This window comes from Bos grunniens, chromosome 10, assembly GCF_055505025.1.
Source record: "Bos grunniens cultivar Pamir isolate PY7600 chromosome 10, Bosgru_T2T1.0, whole genome shotgun sequence".
Taxonomy (NCBI): domain Eukaryota; kingdom Metazoa; phylum Chordata; class Mammalia; order Artiodactyla; family Bovidae; genus Bos; species Bos grunniens.
In genome coordinates, this window is record NC_141174.1 from 62,694,519 (window position 1) to 62,711,378 (window position 16,860).

At 39.8% G+C, this 16,860-nt stretch overlaps 2 protein-coding genes across 3 annotated transcripts in view; both read left to right on the forward strand.

Annotated features, from left to right (window-relative positions):
- The window catches only part of MDGA2 (MAM domain containing glycosylphosphatidylinositol anchor 2), a 919,864-nt gene that overhangs the window by 59,558 nt on the left and 843,446 nt on the right, over positions 1 to 16,860 (forward strand). The gene's annotated exons all lie outside the window — the stretch shown is intronic.
- LOC147364671 (thymosin beta-4-like) lies at positions 8,186 to 8,750 on the forward strand. The gene has a single exon (XM_086318834.1). The coding sequence runs from the start codon at positions 8,577 to 8,579 to the stop codon at positions 8,712 to 8,714; it is 138 nt and encodes a 45-aa protein (XP_086174960.1). The 5' UTR covers positions 8,186 to 8,576; the 3' UTR covers positions 8,715 to 8,750.

A 16,860-nucleotide genomic window follows, 5' to 3' on the forward strand; every position in this document is an offset into this window, starting at 1 on the left:
CACACATATGGACACCTTATCTTTGACAAAGGAGGCAAGAATATACAATGGATTAAAGACAATCTCTTTAACAAGTGGTGCTGGGAAATCTGGTCAACCACTTGTAAAAGAATGAAACTAGAACACTTTCTAACACCATATACAAAAATAAACTCAAAATGGATTAAAGATCTCAACATAAGACCAGAAACTATAAAACTCCTAGAGGAGAACATAGGCAAAACTCTCTCTGACATACATCACAGCAGGATCCTCTATGACCCACCTCCCAGAATATTGGAAATAAAAGCAAAAATAAACAAATGGGACCTAATTAAAGTTAAAAGCTTCTGCACATCAAAGGAAACTATTAGCAAGGTGAAAAGACAGCCTTCAGAATGGGAGAAAATAATAGCAAATGAAGCAACCGACAAACAACTAATCTCAAAAATATACAAGCAACTCCTACAGCTCAACTCCAGAAAAATAAATGACCCAATCAAAAAATGGGCCAAAGATCTAAATAGACATTTCTCCAAAAAAGACATACAGATGGCTAACAAACACATGAAAAGATGCTCAACATCACTCATTATCAGAGAAATGCAAATCAAAACCACTATGAGGTACCATTTCACACCAGTCAGAATGGCTGCAATCCAAAAGTCTACAAATAATAAATGCTGGAGAGGGTGTGGAGAAAAGGGAACCCTCTTACACTGTTGGTGGGAATGCAAACTAGTACAGCCACTATGGAGAACAGTGTGGAGATTCCTTAAAAAACTGGAAATAGAACTGCCTTATGATCCAGCAATCCCACTGCTGGGCATACACACTGAGGAAACCAGAAGGGAAAGAGACACGTGTACCCCAATGTTCATCGCAGCACTGTTTATAATAGCCAGGTCATGGAAGCAACCTAGATGTCCATCAGCAGATGAATGGATAAGAAAGCTGTGGTACATATACACAATGGAGTATTACTCAGCCATTAAAAAGAATACATTTGAATCAGTTCTAATGAGGTGGATGAAACTGGAGCCTATTATACAGAGTGAAGTAAGCCAGAAGGAAAAACACCAATACAGTATACTAACGCATATATATGGAATTTAGAAAGATGGTAACGATAACCCTGTATACGAGACAGCAAAAGAGACACTGACGTATAAAACAGTCTTATGGACTTTGTGGGAGACGGAGAGGGTGGGAAGAATTGGGAGAATGGCATTGAAACATGTAAAATATCATGTATGAAACGAGATGCCAGTCCAGGTTCAATGCACGATACTGGATGCTTGGGGCTAGTGCACTGGGACGACCCAGAGGGATGGTATGGGGAGGGAGCAGGGAGGAGGGTTCAGGATGGGGAACACATGTATACCTGTGGTGGATTCATTTTGATGTTTGGCAAAGCTAATACAATTATGTGGAGTTTGAAAATAAAATAAAATTAATTAAAATTAAAAAAAAAAAAATGTACTAGAATAGTAATTGCAGCAAGGCAAATGAAAAGAAGAAATCCAAAGTAGATAAGATAGAATTTTGTTTTAGCTAGAGGGCTTACTTTCACTAGACTTGGAATATATATATTGCAGCAAGAAGAGTACCAGTGGAGAATTTTAGAGAGTCTCAAGGAAGGATGTATAACTTTCAGGGAAGGATGAGTGGTGGAAACATACTGATAGATAACTACGCATCCATGGGGGGAGGGAAGGGAGGAGGGATAGAGAGCAGAATAAGAAACTATCTTGGAGAGTGTCAGCCAAGACACTAAATGTATATTAACATATAGTGCTTCTCTGGTGGCTCATGGTAAAGAGTCCACCTGCAATGCAGCAGATAAGGGTTCGATCCCTAGGTCAGGAAGATCCCCTGGAGGAGGGCATGGTAGCCCACTCCAGTATTCTTGCCTGGAGAATCCCATGGACAGAGGAGCCTGGCGGGCTACAGTCCATTGGGTGCAGAGTCAGACGTGACTGAAGCAACTGAGCACACATGCATGCATATTAATTATATATTTATAAATTCAGTGTATATTTATAAAATCATTATATATATATATATATGTAGTCTTGGTTTTTTATGAAGTCTAAGAACTGTAGTGAGCTGGTAGCTTTAGTGCAGAAATAATTTAAACTTGTAGTGGTTATTGATAATATGCAAATTCACTTATTTCAAAAAAAGACCAATAAAATTTAAATAATCTTAGAAATGCTTTATTATTCACCTCGCTTATCAGATTATATCTACTCTCTACTGTGTAGAAAAAGATTAGATCATATGGATGCATATGAATTTAATTCCTTAAAGTCCATCATTTAACAATGAGTTTATTCCAAAGGTGATGCCATAAAATCAGTGCTGTCTGATGATGGACATGTTTTTTATTGTGATGTCCAGTGAGCATTCCATATATAAGCTCATACAAATGTGGAAATGAACTTCCATTGGCAGTCCATTATTTTAAAAATTGCTGTGTTGTCTTTTACAATGACTTTGGTGAAAATTTTAGAAATCAGTGGGGTTTCAGTTTTCCCATTTATGTAACAATCTCCAAAGTAAGAGAAGTCGCTGTTTGGCCCATTATGTTATACTTAAAGCAGACCCAGTAATTAGCAGGAAAAATATAGAGACAGTGTTTGAAAACTCAAACATGCCTCCAGCAAAAGGTTTCTGAGCTAAAGAAGTACTTGCTTCAAAACTACACAGGCAGGTGGGGAAAGAGGAAGCAAGAGTTTAACAGCATTATAAAATCTAGATTTTTTTCATGTTAATTGAATATCTATAAAATAACAAATCACCTGTTATCTCAAAAATTATATGAGTAGCATAAATGACAAACAGACAGTGTTAAAATAAACTCTCTCACAGGCTAATTCAAGGTTTACTGCCAGGTACAAAGTAATCTGGACATTTTAGCAGAGATCAGATAGTACACAGATACTCACTTTGATTCTTCAGTCAAATTTAACAGTTACACTCCATCATATTTTACTGTCTGCTTCAAAACTGGAGTCAAATGTATTTTAGTTATAAGGTATAACCTTATAGGGCTTATTGGTCTTATGCTGAGGTTTTAGTGATCTTGATGGCTCTTTGTCACTCTCTTATCTCTCCTCCCAGGGAAGATGCAGTGACTTTTCTGCTTGGAAAGATTGGGAGGAGGAACAGGGTCTACTCTTCAGTGTTTCCAGTCCCACTTGGGATAGTGCCAGAAAACCTACACAGGAGGCGAAAGATCAGATCATTGTGTACGATCTTTGTGAAGCTGGTTAGTCCATGCAGTTCTGGGATCAGTATCAGAATACCCATTTGCTCACGGATATCAGCCACATTTTACAGTTTCAGTTTTATCAGTTGTCAAGGTGAGATTTGGTTTTATTTCCCAGTTCAGAACTGAGACTGGGGAGTGATATTGATTAGATTCCTTTGAATTCTAATAGTTTTCACCTATACTTGGAGGAAGGTGGCTGAGGGTTTGAGATTGTCCACTAGAATCACTGGAATAGCTTTTAAAAAGTGCGTTTGACTTGCTCTGTCTCTCCTCTCTCCAACTGACCTCACTCCCCTTCAACCCCTGTAAATACCCGCACTGAGAACCCGCTTGTTGAAATACCCACTTACGATTTTGCTTAGTGTAGTCTTGCACAACCCCTATTTCATTCTCTGACTATCCCAGGCTCTATGCTATGAACATCTTGTCTGTTAGCTCACACTAGAGTCATTCACTTTAGTGGTATCTTGGACAGTCCCTTAATGTTCGGTGTAGCCACTGATCTGGATAACTGGAATTATCCTTAAAATGTTCATGAATTTAAAATGTTCCATTATTTTTAATAAATATACATTATTATAGAGTGGTTGAAATAGTTGTTTTGGTGGGAATTAAAAGCACCATTAAATCAAATGTTATTTCATGTTCTGAATCATTTTTTTATATTACTTCAACATCTATTCCTGAGGAGGTCAAGAGAAATAAATTATATTTCCTCATCTTGTTGATGGCCATAGATGTATGAAAGAGCCAAATCCTTAATAGGTACAATCTTTTAAAAAAATCTAAACCCCACATGTAGTGAGTACTATTATTGGCACCATTTTATAGAAGGAGGGACACGGAAGAACTAGGTCACTGTTAAGCCCTAGAAACATATGTCTTACTTAACATCTTCTGAATGTTTTGAATGAACTAGTTGATGTTTGAGATATATTTAAAAAATTGCTATGATTCTTGTTTAGCATTTTCTTCTTATTTTACCCAGTTAAAATGATGAACCAGTAGAGATTTAATCTGATTAGGTAGCATTTTAAACCTTGTGTACTGGAGGGTTCTAAACTAGGAATCTTGACAGGTTTTCACTTGTAGGTATTTCTGAGAATGAGTTAATTGTGAATGCATCTAATTAATGTGAATTAATTAATGTTATATGAGAATTAATCCATAATTATTCCATTGGTTAGCATAATGGATATAAACATAAATAACATGAATACATGCAACAAGGTCAGTAGTTGTCTTAAATAGGCTTTCTGATCTGTAATTGAGTGGAGTGTATCTGGGGGAAAACATTAGTTTAAAAAGTGAATAACCTGTTTCTGGGCAGATTTAACTTTTTTCAATGGGGAAAAGAGGTTTTAATAGGTTAAAGTTTATGAATTTTATTTATACACTTTAAAAACCTTGTATACTTTATACTATATAAAAAGTTTATATATTTTTAAATTGATATAGTTAATTTACAATCTTTTATTAGTTTTAAGTGTATAGCAAAGTGATTCATTTATGCATACACACATACACACATATATATATATTCTTTTTCAGGTTCATTTCCTTTATATGTTACTACAAAAAATTGAGTATAGTTCCTTGTGTTATACAGTAGGTCCTTATTGTTTACCTGTTTTACATATAGTAGTGTGTATATGTTAATCCCAACTCCTAATTTATCTCTCCCCCTTCTCCTCTATTCCCTTTGGTAACCATCAGTTATTTTTTTTTTTATGTCTGTGAGTCTGTTTCTGTTTTGTAAATAAGTTCATTTGTATCATGTTTTTAGATTCAGCATTTAAGTGTTTTCCTATGAGATTTTTTTTTTCATCTGACTTACTTCACTCAATATGATAATCTCTAGATGCATCCATGTTGCTTCAAATGGCATTATTTCATTCTTTTTTATGGCTCAGTAATCTTCCCTTGTTTAAATGTACCACATCTTCTTTATCCATTCATTAGGGTACTTCCATGTCTTAGCTATTATAAATAGTGCTGCTGTGAACACTGGGACGCATGTATGTTTTTAAATTAGAGTTTTCTTCAGATATACATCCAGGAGTGGGATTGCAAGATCATGTGGCAACTCTGTTTTTAGTTTTGTAAGGAACATCCAATTTTTTGTTGATGGGCGGGGCTGTGTTCCTTCCTTGTTGTTTGACCTGAGACCAAACTATGGTGGAGGTAATGAAGATAACTGCTACATCTTTCACAAGGAACCTCTTCCTCAAAATATGCATTCTCATCTCTTGGTGAATATGTGAAACTACATTACACAGCTCGCACATTTCTTTGCTTTAAGACTTCACTAACGGGTTAACATGCAAAAATTATTTCCTTGGGAGATATTCTAGGCGGTTTGCCATCTAATGAAAAACAAGGCTATTAGGACCCAACAGAGCTGGTACTGACTCTTGGTGGTAGCTGGCTGAGTGGCCATAGGCAAGTTAGTTTTACTCTAAGGTCCTAATTTGCTCTTCAGGAAAATAAGGTAACAGTGGTTACTTCAGAGTTGGTGTGAAAAAGAAATGAGAAAATTATAGCAATTATCACAGTAATTGGCATATTGCTATTGTTCAGTTGCTCAGTTGTGTTCTACTCTTTGCAACCCCATGGACTGCAGCATACCAGTCTTCCCTGTCCTTCACTGGAAGATGCTTAAAACTCAACATGAATGGCTGCCTGAAGCTCTTCCCTGACTCCCATTTTCTCTTATGGGAGAAAACATGGTATGAGTAGGTCTTCAAAGGATGCTGAGAAAGGAGGGTCCGCGAGGCCCAGGAGGAGGAAACCTGCAGACAAACTTGGTCCACTTTTAATATGGTCAGACTTAGATTTTAGGAATGTACTTGCCTAACAAGTCATGAACCGACCCCATATTTTAAACTGGATATGAATTTTACTTTGTATTTTTTTAGCTGAGGAAGTAGAATGTTTAAAGTATATTCCACTTTATGTGGATAATATGTTTCCTGAGCCAGAAATGTTATTTCAGCACTTATTTCAAGAAAAAAAAAAAAAAACAACCTTATACAGATAGCACTTAAAGGGCACAGTTACAAATTACTTGGAGAAGGTTGAAGGCTTTTCAAACAGGAGCACACCCAAATAACTTTGCATGGCCAAAAGTGAAAAGTATCAGATGATAAATGCTGTATAAGATGCTTAAAGACAATTCACTTTTGGGGGTTAATGAAAGTTAAAATGCACATGCCAGTAGTTATAATCTTGGGTGTCTAGAACTTTGACAAGCTTAAGAAAGTTATAGAACCTATTTTGTGGTTTTAAAGCTTATATATATAAATGTTTTCATTTTAAAGTAGAGTAAAAAATAGTTCTTTTATATCAGTGGTCTTTCCATGAGGGTGCATAACCTCCTAAATTACTTATGTGAATTCTCTGCAGTGAGTTTTTATCCTGCACCTAGTAAATGTCACTCTCCATTCCAGAGACAGGCATTTGATAAAACACAGGAAACAGGTACAATATAGAAACGTATAGTTTAAATATAAAATAAATGTAGTGAGTACTGTAGAAAAGTAATATTGGGGTACAGATTAGGGGAAACAATGGCACCCCACTCCAGTACTCTTGCTTGGAAAATCCCATGGACGGAGGAGGCTGTTAGGCTGCAGTCCATGGGGTCGCTAAGAGTCGGAAACAATTGAGCGACTTCACTTTCACTTTTCACTTTCATGCATTGGAGAAGGAAATGGCAACCCACTCCAGTGTTCTTGCCTGGAGAATCCCAGGGACAGGGGAGCCTGGTGGGCTGCCGTCTATGGGGTCGCACAGAGTCGGACACGACTGAAGTGACTTAACATAGCATTTCTTGGGTTAAGTATTTATTTTGACCTTGGAAAATATTTCCACATAAGATGGCCAGAGTTTTCCCCTCTAAATGCTGGGCTCAGAATCTCCAAATAATTGTTTATATTATAGTTCTGGGGGCTTCCCTGGTGGCTCGGACAGTCAAGAATCTGCCTGCAATGCAGGAGACCTAGGTTCGATCCCTGGGTCAAGAAGATCCCCTGGAGGAGGGCATGTCAGCCCACTCCAGTATTCTTGCCTGGAGAATCCCATGGACAGAGGAGCCTGGCGGGCTACAGTCCATGGGGTCACAAAAGGTCACGCACAATTAAGTGATTAACACACAAATGGATTTGGCAGGGTCTAAACAGAAGTTGCGGAGAAGGCAATGGCACCCCACTCCAGTACTCTTGCCTGGAAAATCCCATGGATGGAGGAGCCTGGTAGGCTGCAGTCCATGGGGTCGCGAAGAGTCAGACACAACTGAGCGACTTCACTTTCACTTTTCACTTTTCACTTTCATGCATTGGAGAAGAAAATGGCAACCCACTCCAGTGTTCTTGCCTGGAGAATCCCAGGGATGGCACAGCCTGGTGGGCTGCCGTCTATGGGGTCGCACAGAGTTGGACACGACTGAAGCGACTTAGCAGCAGCAGCAGCAGGAGCAAACAGAAGTTGATGAATCACTTGTCTTACTGCTGCGGGAAGATCAAGCTATATTAAGATGATTAATTTCTCACAGTTTTGTTCAGGAGATGGTGGGGAGGTCTTCATGAATGAACTACTAGCACCTATTAACCATTCCTGAGCCAGCATCCATGAGGAGTGGGTACAACTGTGCTGTTCAGTGATGCCTTCTCCACCGTGAGGTATAGATATTACTTGATTTTATATGGCTCACATTGAATATCTCAAGCCATTACCACTTGTGTGGTCACAAGATTGCAAAACAAGCTCATGGTGATTTTTTGGCAAGATTTTTAGCTTTTTGTATTTTTCTCCCATTGGGGGAAAACACTCAATGCTGTAAGTAGATCAGTAGTCGATCTTATCACATTATAAACACAATTTTCCCAGGGGGCTGGATAAGGCCATTTCCTATATACACAAGACCATTAACCTGTTTTAAGTAATTGAATAGCTATCGACTACTAATTTGAACATACTGAGTTAAGTTAGCTTATTAACCAGTTTTCTGAAATGCAGTCTCACATCCCTTCCGGCCTACACGGTGCAATCAAAACCACTTCGTCTGGATGTAGGGCCCTTCCTTCTGTGTCTGTGTGTTCTGATATCCTTACCAACCTGTTCCTTGCAAGGATCCTTGTCCTTTCTGCCATCCTCATTTGGCTCCTTGATAAGTTGTTACTGATCAACGCTGCTACCTCTGACCCTTGCTGCTCCACCATACAATGATGTGAACCATTTCCTGGCTACAAATGTTAGTCTTAGGCTCTTGGCAGTGGCCACAGTGCAAACCAGACTTCACTTGCTCCTTCCCTTTGCAACCATGTCTGACAAACCCCATAAGGCTGAGGTAGAGAAGTTTGATAAGTTGAAATTGAAGAAAACACAAACACAAGAGAAGAATGCACTGCCTTCAAAAGAAACTATTGAACAGGAGAAGCAAGCAGGGAGTCAAAAGTAAGTCACAATACCTGCACTGCCAGAATGCAATGTACATTCCACAAGCAATGCCTTATTTTACTTCTTTTTGCTGCTAACTTTGTAAGATGCAGAGAGGTTGGATCAGCTTTAAATGACTGTGCTACCCTTTTTCACATCAAAGAAACTAGAACTACTAACAATGGGTAGGCCACTTCTCTCTCTCTCTCATCTGCCTGTCTGACTAAAAGGAAAGGAAAAGTTGGTGAAAGAGGAAGCTGGGTGGGACAACAGTGAACTTTAGAGTAAAAAGCAAGCTGGTCCAAGATGTCCTGTGGGCTGTGAAGTACAGTTTAGACTGCCATTTCCTTTTTGTTAAAGTGATTTTAAATACTGGAACGTGCACTTTTTAAATACACAAATAAAAAGTTTTAAAATGTAAAAAGAAAATGTTGGTCTTAAAGGGCACAGAAGAGTGTGTTAAAATTATTTTGCCTAAGCTAAGTAGTTCTGTTGATATATAGCAACTAAAATAACTTTATTCTTCTCCCACTAACAGCAGTAAAACTGAAAGTGAAAAATAAGTGGTGAACAAAGTTGGTATATCATTAGTTGTAATGTCCCCTTGTTCCATAAGCAACAGTGAAATATATGTCTTTATAAAGATAAACATGAAGATAAAATACCTATCTTCTGGTGCTTTATTTTCTTCTTTTTCATACTCCAGTCGCTATTATCAGAGACTAAAGCTACACAGATTCAGAAGCAACATATATCTGGAGACAAATGTCAAGTAATTTGTTTTCTCCTGAAATATGCATTGTAATAGAGAAATGCATGTTTATTTTCTTGGACATGTATTTCTTATAGGAAATCGTAACATTAAAAATAATTTGATTTTTGCTATTACCCAAATATCTTTAGCAAACAATAACCAGAAATTTTTGAAATTCAATTATTCTACAGTTCCTGGGCTAATTAAAATTTTGGACGGTTTGGTTACACTAGTTCATGCATGTTTTAAAAAATTTCAAGCTTCCTAGTTTTACAACCTCTTCAATGCATTCTATTGTTTGTTAATAGTCTTTAAACTGGGCTTCTCCGTGGCTCAGCGGTAAAGAATCCGCCTGCAAAGCAGGAGGTGCAGGAGATGTGGGATTGATCCCTGTGTCGGAAAGATCTCCTGGAGGAGGGCATGACAACCCACTCCAGCATTCTTGCCTGGAAAATCCCATGGACAGGGGGCTTCACCTTTCAATGCAGGGGGTGTGGGTTTGATTCCTGGTTGGGGATTTAGGATCCCACATGCCTGACAGTTCAAAAAACCAAAACACAAAGCAGAAGCAATGTTATAACAAATTCAGTAAAGACTTTAACAATAATTCACATCAGAAAACATTTGGGAGGATTATAGCCCTCCAGGAGACTGGAGGGCTGCAGTCCATAGGGTTACAATGAGTTGGACATGACTGAAGCAACTTAGCATGCACACATTCACTAAGCTATTGATAAAAGTTTAAGCAATAGAGAAAACTGGTGAATTATTTTTTTTTTAAAGCAAAAACTAAAAACCAATTCTTTGTTGTTCATGGAGTGAGACATTTCAATTTTGCACAAGAAGCATGCTTTCTGACTCACAGCAGCTCTTTTTGTCCTACAAACTGTTTCTTCCCAGTGGGAAGCACATCATATCATACATCTTTATAAGTGTACTGTGTGTAGTAGGAAAGGGTGGTCCCTTTTCAAAGTGGTGTGGGTGGATCTGCTTACACAGGCAAACTGCACCTGTAGTATTTCCCCAGTGAGATTGAGGCTGGAGGCTGCAATTCTGGGCTCACTCTACACAGTTAGGTCTCAATTACCTCTTCTGATGAGGAATAGCAGATATCTTGTGCCCAACATGGTGATTTCTAAAGTACATTTTTTAAAAGATATTTTTTGATGTGAATCATTTTTAAAGTCTTTACTGAATTTGTTATAATATTGCTTCTGCTTTATGTTTTGGTTTTTTGAGCTATGAGGCATGTGGGATCCTAAATCCCCAACCAGGGATCAGACCTATACCCCCTGCATTGGAAGGTGAAGTCTTAGGTGGCTCACACAGTAAAGTCTGCCTGCAATGCAGGAGACCTGGGTTCAATCCCTGGGTCGGGAAGATCCCCTGGAAAGGGAAATGGCAACCCACTCCAGTATTCTTGCCTGGGAAATCCTATGGACAGAGGAGCCTGTCAGGCTACAGTCCATGGGTCGCAAAGAATCAGACAACGACTGAGCAACTAATACTTCTTCTAACCACTGGACCACCAGGGAAGTCCCCTAAAGTACATCTTGAACATACAGAATATGTATTTAGCATTTGGGTTAAATTAATTCCTTTCTGTTCAGTTTAGTTCAGTCACTCAGTCGTGTCCGACTCTTTGCAACCCCATGAATCGCAGCACGCCAGGCCTCCCTGTCCATCACCAACTCCCAGAGTTCACTCAAACTCACGTCTATCAAGTCGGTGATGCCATCCAGCCTTCTCATCCTCTATCATTCCCTTCTTCTCCTGCCCCCAATCCCTCCCAGCATCAGAGTCTTTTCCAGTGAGTCAACTCTTCGCATGAGGTGGCCAAAGTACTGGAGTTTCAGCTTCAGCATCAGTCCTTCCAATGAACACCCAGGACTGATCTCCTTTAGAATGGACTGGTTGGATCTCCTTGCAGTCCAAGGAGTCTTCTCCAACACCACAGTTCAAAAGCATTGATTATTGGACACTCAGCTTTCTTCACAGTCCAACTCTCACATCCATACATGACCACTGGAAAAACCATAGCCTTGACTAGACGGACCTTTGTTGGCAAAATAATGTCTCTGCTTTTGAATATGCTATCTAGGTTGCTCATAACTTTCCTTTCAAGGAGTAAGCGTCTTTTAATTTCATGGCTGCAATCACCATCTGCAGTGATTTTGGAGCCCCCCAAAATAAAGTCTGACACTGTTTCCACTTTTTCCCATACCATTTAAAAAGAGGTTTGTGGCAAGATCTAAATTTCCCTTTGTTTTCTGAGTCCTAGTTTTGATAGAAAAGGGAAGTGATTCCAAATTGTGTCATGTGTCAGGAAAAAGGTACATGGTATGAGTTTTTGACTGGTGAGGCAGTCAATTCTGTACTCGCTGTCTGGGTAGTTCCTTTGCCAATTCATGCTTTATGGTAACATATTCTAGGTGTTAAGGACATAGTAGTGAGCAAGAAAGGAAGGTCACTGATCTCATAAACTGCATACTTTAATTGAGAAAAATAAAAAGTAAAAGAAGAAAAATATTAAAAATTCAGTTAGTGATTTGTGCTATGAAAAATTTTATAACCTTGTTAATATGTAAAAGATTAAATGGGGAGGGGGCATCATTAAATACAGTGATTGGAGGCAACCTCACTGAGAGAGCAACACAAAGAAGAGACTTTTATGGCAGTCAGGAGACAGTCATGGGCGTGAGTTGAGCATGTTTGAGAAAAACCAAGACCAAAATAAAGAAGAGAGTTGAAGGAAATGATGAGAGACAGGAAAGAAGATGGATTACTTAGATACCATATTATGAAATACACTAGTACTATATAATCAAATAGCAATAGTGATTATTGGAACCTACTGTAAAAGCTAATTCTTTTGGGAGGAATGCTTACTCTTCTTTGACTTGTGGGAAGGAATTTCATAAACCTGCCTCAGGATTCATGTTAAAGTTATTTTGAGGAATTCTGAGACTCATTTCTTTCATTGTAACCATTGTAAAGGCGCTCCCCAAGTGGCACAGTGGTAAAGAATCCATCTGCCAATGCAGGAGACTCAAGAGATGGGGGTTTGAATACTAGCTTGGGATGATCCCCTGGAGGAGGAAATGGCAACCCACTCTGGTATTCTTGCCTGGAAAAATTCCATGGACAAAGGAGCCTGGTGGACTACAGTCCATGGGATTGCAAAGAGTTGGACATGACTAAGCATACAAACACACACACAACGACTGTAAAGCTGATCTATGAGAACATTGGATATTACCATAATTTTGTTCCCTTGAATATTTGCTGGGCTGATTTGATGTGATTTTCCCCGTTCCTGTAAATGATGTTATTCTATCTATAATGTCTTATAGAAAAAGTTTCTAATTTCCTCTTTATCTACTAGCTGACTCATCCATCCTTGTGGGTCCATATTCTTCTCTTGTAGTTAGGACTTCCTTGTAGTTGTAAGAAAAAACGTGTGTGTATGCATGCGTGTATGTACACTTACACAAAGATACAAACACACATGTGTTACCACTGAGCTCTTTTGTTTCTTATCTTTAAGCAGGAAAGTAACGATTGCCTTCATTCTCCCTCATGGAGGTTAAATAAATTGATGAGTTTATAGGTAAATGCTGTTACTCATTAAAAGTTTTGGCAATAAGGAGTTCATGATCTGAGCCACAGTCAGCTCCCAGTCTTGTTTTTCCTGACTGTATAGAGCTTCTCCATCTTTGGCTGCAAAGAATATAATCAGTCTGATTTTGGTATTGACCATCTGGTGATGTCCGTGTATAGAGTCTTCTCCTGTGTTGTTGGAAGAGGGTATTTGCTATAACCAGTGCATTCTCTTGGCAAAAATTTGTTTTGTACTCCAAGACCAAATTTGCCTGTTACTACAGGTATCTCCTGACTTCCTACTTTTGCATTCCAGTCCCCTATGATGAAAAGGACATCTTTTTTGGATGTTAGTTCTAGAAGGTCTTGTAGGCCTTTATAGAACCATTCAGCTTCTTCAGCATTACTGGTTGAGGCATGGACTTGGATTACTGTGATAATGAATGGTTTGCATTGGAAATGAACAGAGATCATTCTGTTGTTTTTGAGATTGCATCCATGTACTGCATTTCGGACTCTTTTGTTGACTATGAGGGCTACTCCATTTCTTCTATGGGATTCTTGCCCACTGCTGCTATATAATGGTCATCTGAGTTAAATTCACCCATTCCAGTCCATCTTAGTTCTCTGATTCCTAAAATATCAGTGTTCACTCTTGCCATCTCCTGTTTGACCACTTCCAACTTATGTTGATTCATGGACCTAACATTCCAGGTTCCTATGCAGTATTGCTCTTTGAAGCATTGGACTTTACTTCTATCACCAGTCACATCCACAACTGGGTATTGTTTTTACTTTGGCTCAGTCACTTTATTCTTTCTGAAGTTATTTCTCCATTGAGCTCTAGTGGCATATTGGGCACCTACTGACCTGGGGAGTTCATCTTTTAGTGTCCTATCTCCTTGCCTTTTCATAGTGTTCATGGGGTTCTCAAAGCAAGAATACTGAAGTGGTTTGCCATTCCGTTCTCCAGTGGACCATGTTTTGTCAAAACTTCCACCATGACCCTATCGTCTTGGGTGGCCCTACGTGGCATGGCTCATAATTTCATTGAGTTAGACAAGTCTGTGGTCCATGTGATCAGTTTGGTTAGTTTTCTGTGATTGTGGTTTTCATTCTGTCTGCCCTCAGAAGGATAAGGATAAGAGGCTTATGGAAGCTTCCTGACCAACTGAGGGGGAAACTGGGTCTTGTTCTGATCAGGGGAGCCATGCTCAGTAAAATTTTAAGCCAATTTTCTGTTGATGGGTGGTTCTATGTTCCCTCTCTGTTGTTTGACCTCAGGTCAAACTATGCTGAAAGTAATGAAGATAATGGAGACATCCTCAAAAGGTCCCTTGCTCCCACTGCCACACCCAGTGCCTCCAACCCTGTAGCAGGCCACCGCTGACCCATGCCTCTGATGGAGACTCCTGGACACTCAGGGGCAAGTCTGGGCCAGTCTCTTGTGGGGTCACTGCTCCTTTCTCCTGGGTGCTGGTGCACACAAGGTTTTGTTTGTGCCATCCAAGAGTCTGTTTCCCAAGTCCTGTGTAAGTTCTGGTGGCTCTGTGGTGGGGTTAATGGCAATCTCCTCCAAGAGGGTTTATTGCCATACTGAGGTCTGCTGCACCCAGAGCCCCTGCCTCTGTGGCAGGCCACTGCTGACCCGTACCTCCACAGGAGACACTCAAACATGGTTCTGGCTCAGTTTCTGTGGGGTCTTTCAGTCCTGGTGCGAACAAGGTTTGTTTGAGCCCTCTAAGCATCTCTGGTGGGTATGGGATTTGATTCTAAATGCAACTTCACCCCTTCTACTGTTTTGCTGGGGCTTTTACTTTGCCCTTGGACATGGAGTATCTTTTTTTGGTGGGATCCAACATTCTCCTGTTGACGGTTGTTCAGCGGTGAGTTGTAATTTTGGAGTTCTTGCAGGAGATGAGTGAATGTCCTTCTATACCACCATCCTCCACCATCTTTTGTAGATTTGATGTGAAGGTGGTGCCAGTGTGAAGAATCCACCTGCCAACACAGGAAACATAAGACATGTGGGTTTGATCCTTGCTTTGGGAAGATCCCCTGGAGAAGGAAATGAAAACCCACACCAGAATTCTGTCCTGGACAATGCCATGGACAGAGGAGCCTAGTGGGCTATAGTCCATGGGGCTGCAAAGAGAGAGACATGACTGAGCACACACACATACACAACTTACTGCCAAAATGAGACTTAAATTGAAGAAAGTAAGGAAAACCAATAGACCATTCAGGTATGACCTAAATCAAATCCCTTACAGTTATACAGTGGAAGTGACAGTTTTGAGGGATTAGATCTGATAGACAGGGTGGCTGAAGACCTATGGACAGAGGTTTGTGATATTGTACAAGAAGCAGTGATCAAGAACATCCCCAAGAAAAAGAAATGCAAAAAGGCAAAATGGTTGTCTGAGGAGGTCTTACAAATAGCTGAGAAAAGAAGAGAAGCTAAAGGCAAAGGAGAATAGGAAAGATATATCCATCTGAATGCAGAGTTCCAAAGAATAGCAAGGAGAGATAAGAGAGCCTTCCTCCATGATCAATGGAAAGAAATACAGGCCAACAATAGAATGGAAAAGACTAGAGATCTTTTCAAGAAAATTAGAGATTCCAAGAAATATTTCATGCCAAGATGGGCACAATAAAGGACAGAAATGGTATGGACTTAACAGAAGCAGAAGATATTAAGAAGAGGGGAAAGAATACACAGAAGAACTATACAGAAAAGATCTTCATGATGCAGATGACCATGATGGTGTGGTCATTCACCTAGAGCCAGACATCCTGGAATGTGAAGTCAAATGGGCCTTAGGAAGCATCTCTATGAGCAAAGCTAGTGGAGGTGATGGGATTCCAGTTGAGCTATTTAAAATCCTAAAAGATGATGCTGTGAAAGGGCTGCACTCAGTATGCCAGCAAATTTGGAAAACTCAGCCTTGGCCACAGGACTGGTAAAGGTCAGTTTTCATTCCAATCCCAAAGAAAGGGAATGCCAAATAATGCTCAAACTACCACACAATTGCACTCATCTCACATTCTAGCAAAGTAATGCTCAAAATTCTCCAAGCCAGGTTTCAACAGTATGTGAACCATGAACTTCCAGATGTTCAAGCTGAATTTAGAAAAGGCAGAGGAGCCAGAGATCAAATTGCCAACATCTGTTGGATCATCAAAAAAGCAAGAGAGTTCCAGAGAAACATCTATTTCTGCTTTATTGACTACGCCAAAGCCTTGGACTATGTGGATCACAACAAACTGTGGAAAATTCTTAAAGAGATGGAAATACCAGACCACCTGACCTGCCTCCTGAGGAAGTAACAGTTAGAAGTGGACATGGAACAACAGACTGATTCCAAATTGGGAAAGGAGTATGTCAAGGCTGCATATTGACACCCTGCTTATTTAACTTATATGCAGAGTATATCATGCAAAATGCCGGGCTGGATGAAGCACAAGCTGGAATCAAGATTGCTGGGAGAAATATCAATAACCTCAGATATGCAGATGACACCACCCTTATGGCAGAAGGGGCTTCCCTGGTAGCTCAGATGGTAAAGCATTGGCTTACAGTGCGGGAGACCTGTGTTCAATCCCTGGGTTGGTAAGATCCCCTGGAGAAGGAAATGGCAACCCACTCCAGTACTCTTGCCTGGAAAATCCTATGGACCCAGGAGCCTGATAGGCTATAGTCCATGGGGTCACAAAGAGTTGGACACGACAGAGTGACTTCACTTCACTTATGGCAGAAAGTGAAGAACTAAAGAGCCTCTTGATGAAAGTGAAAGAGGAAAGTGAAAAAGTT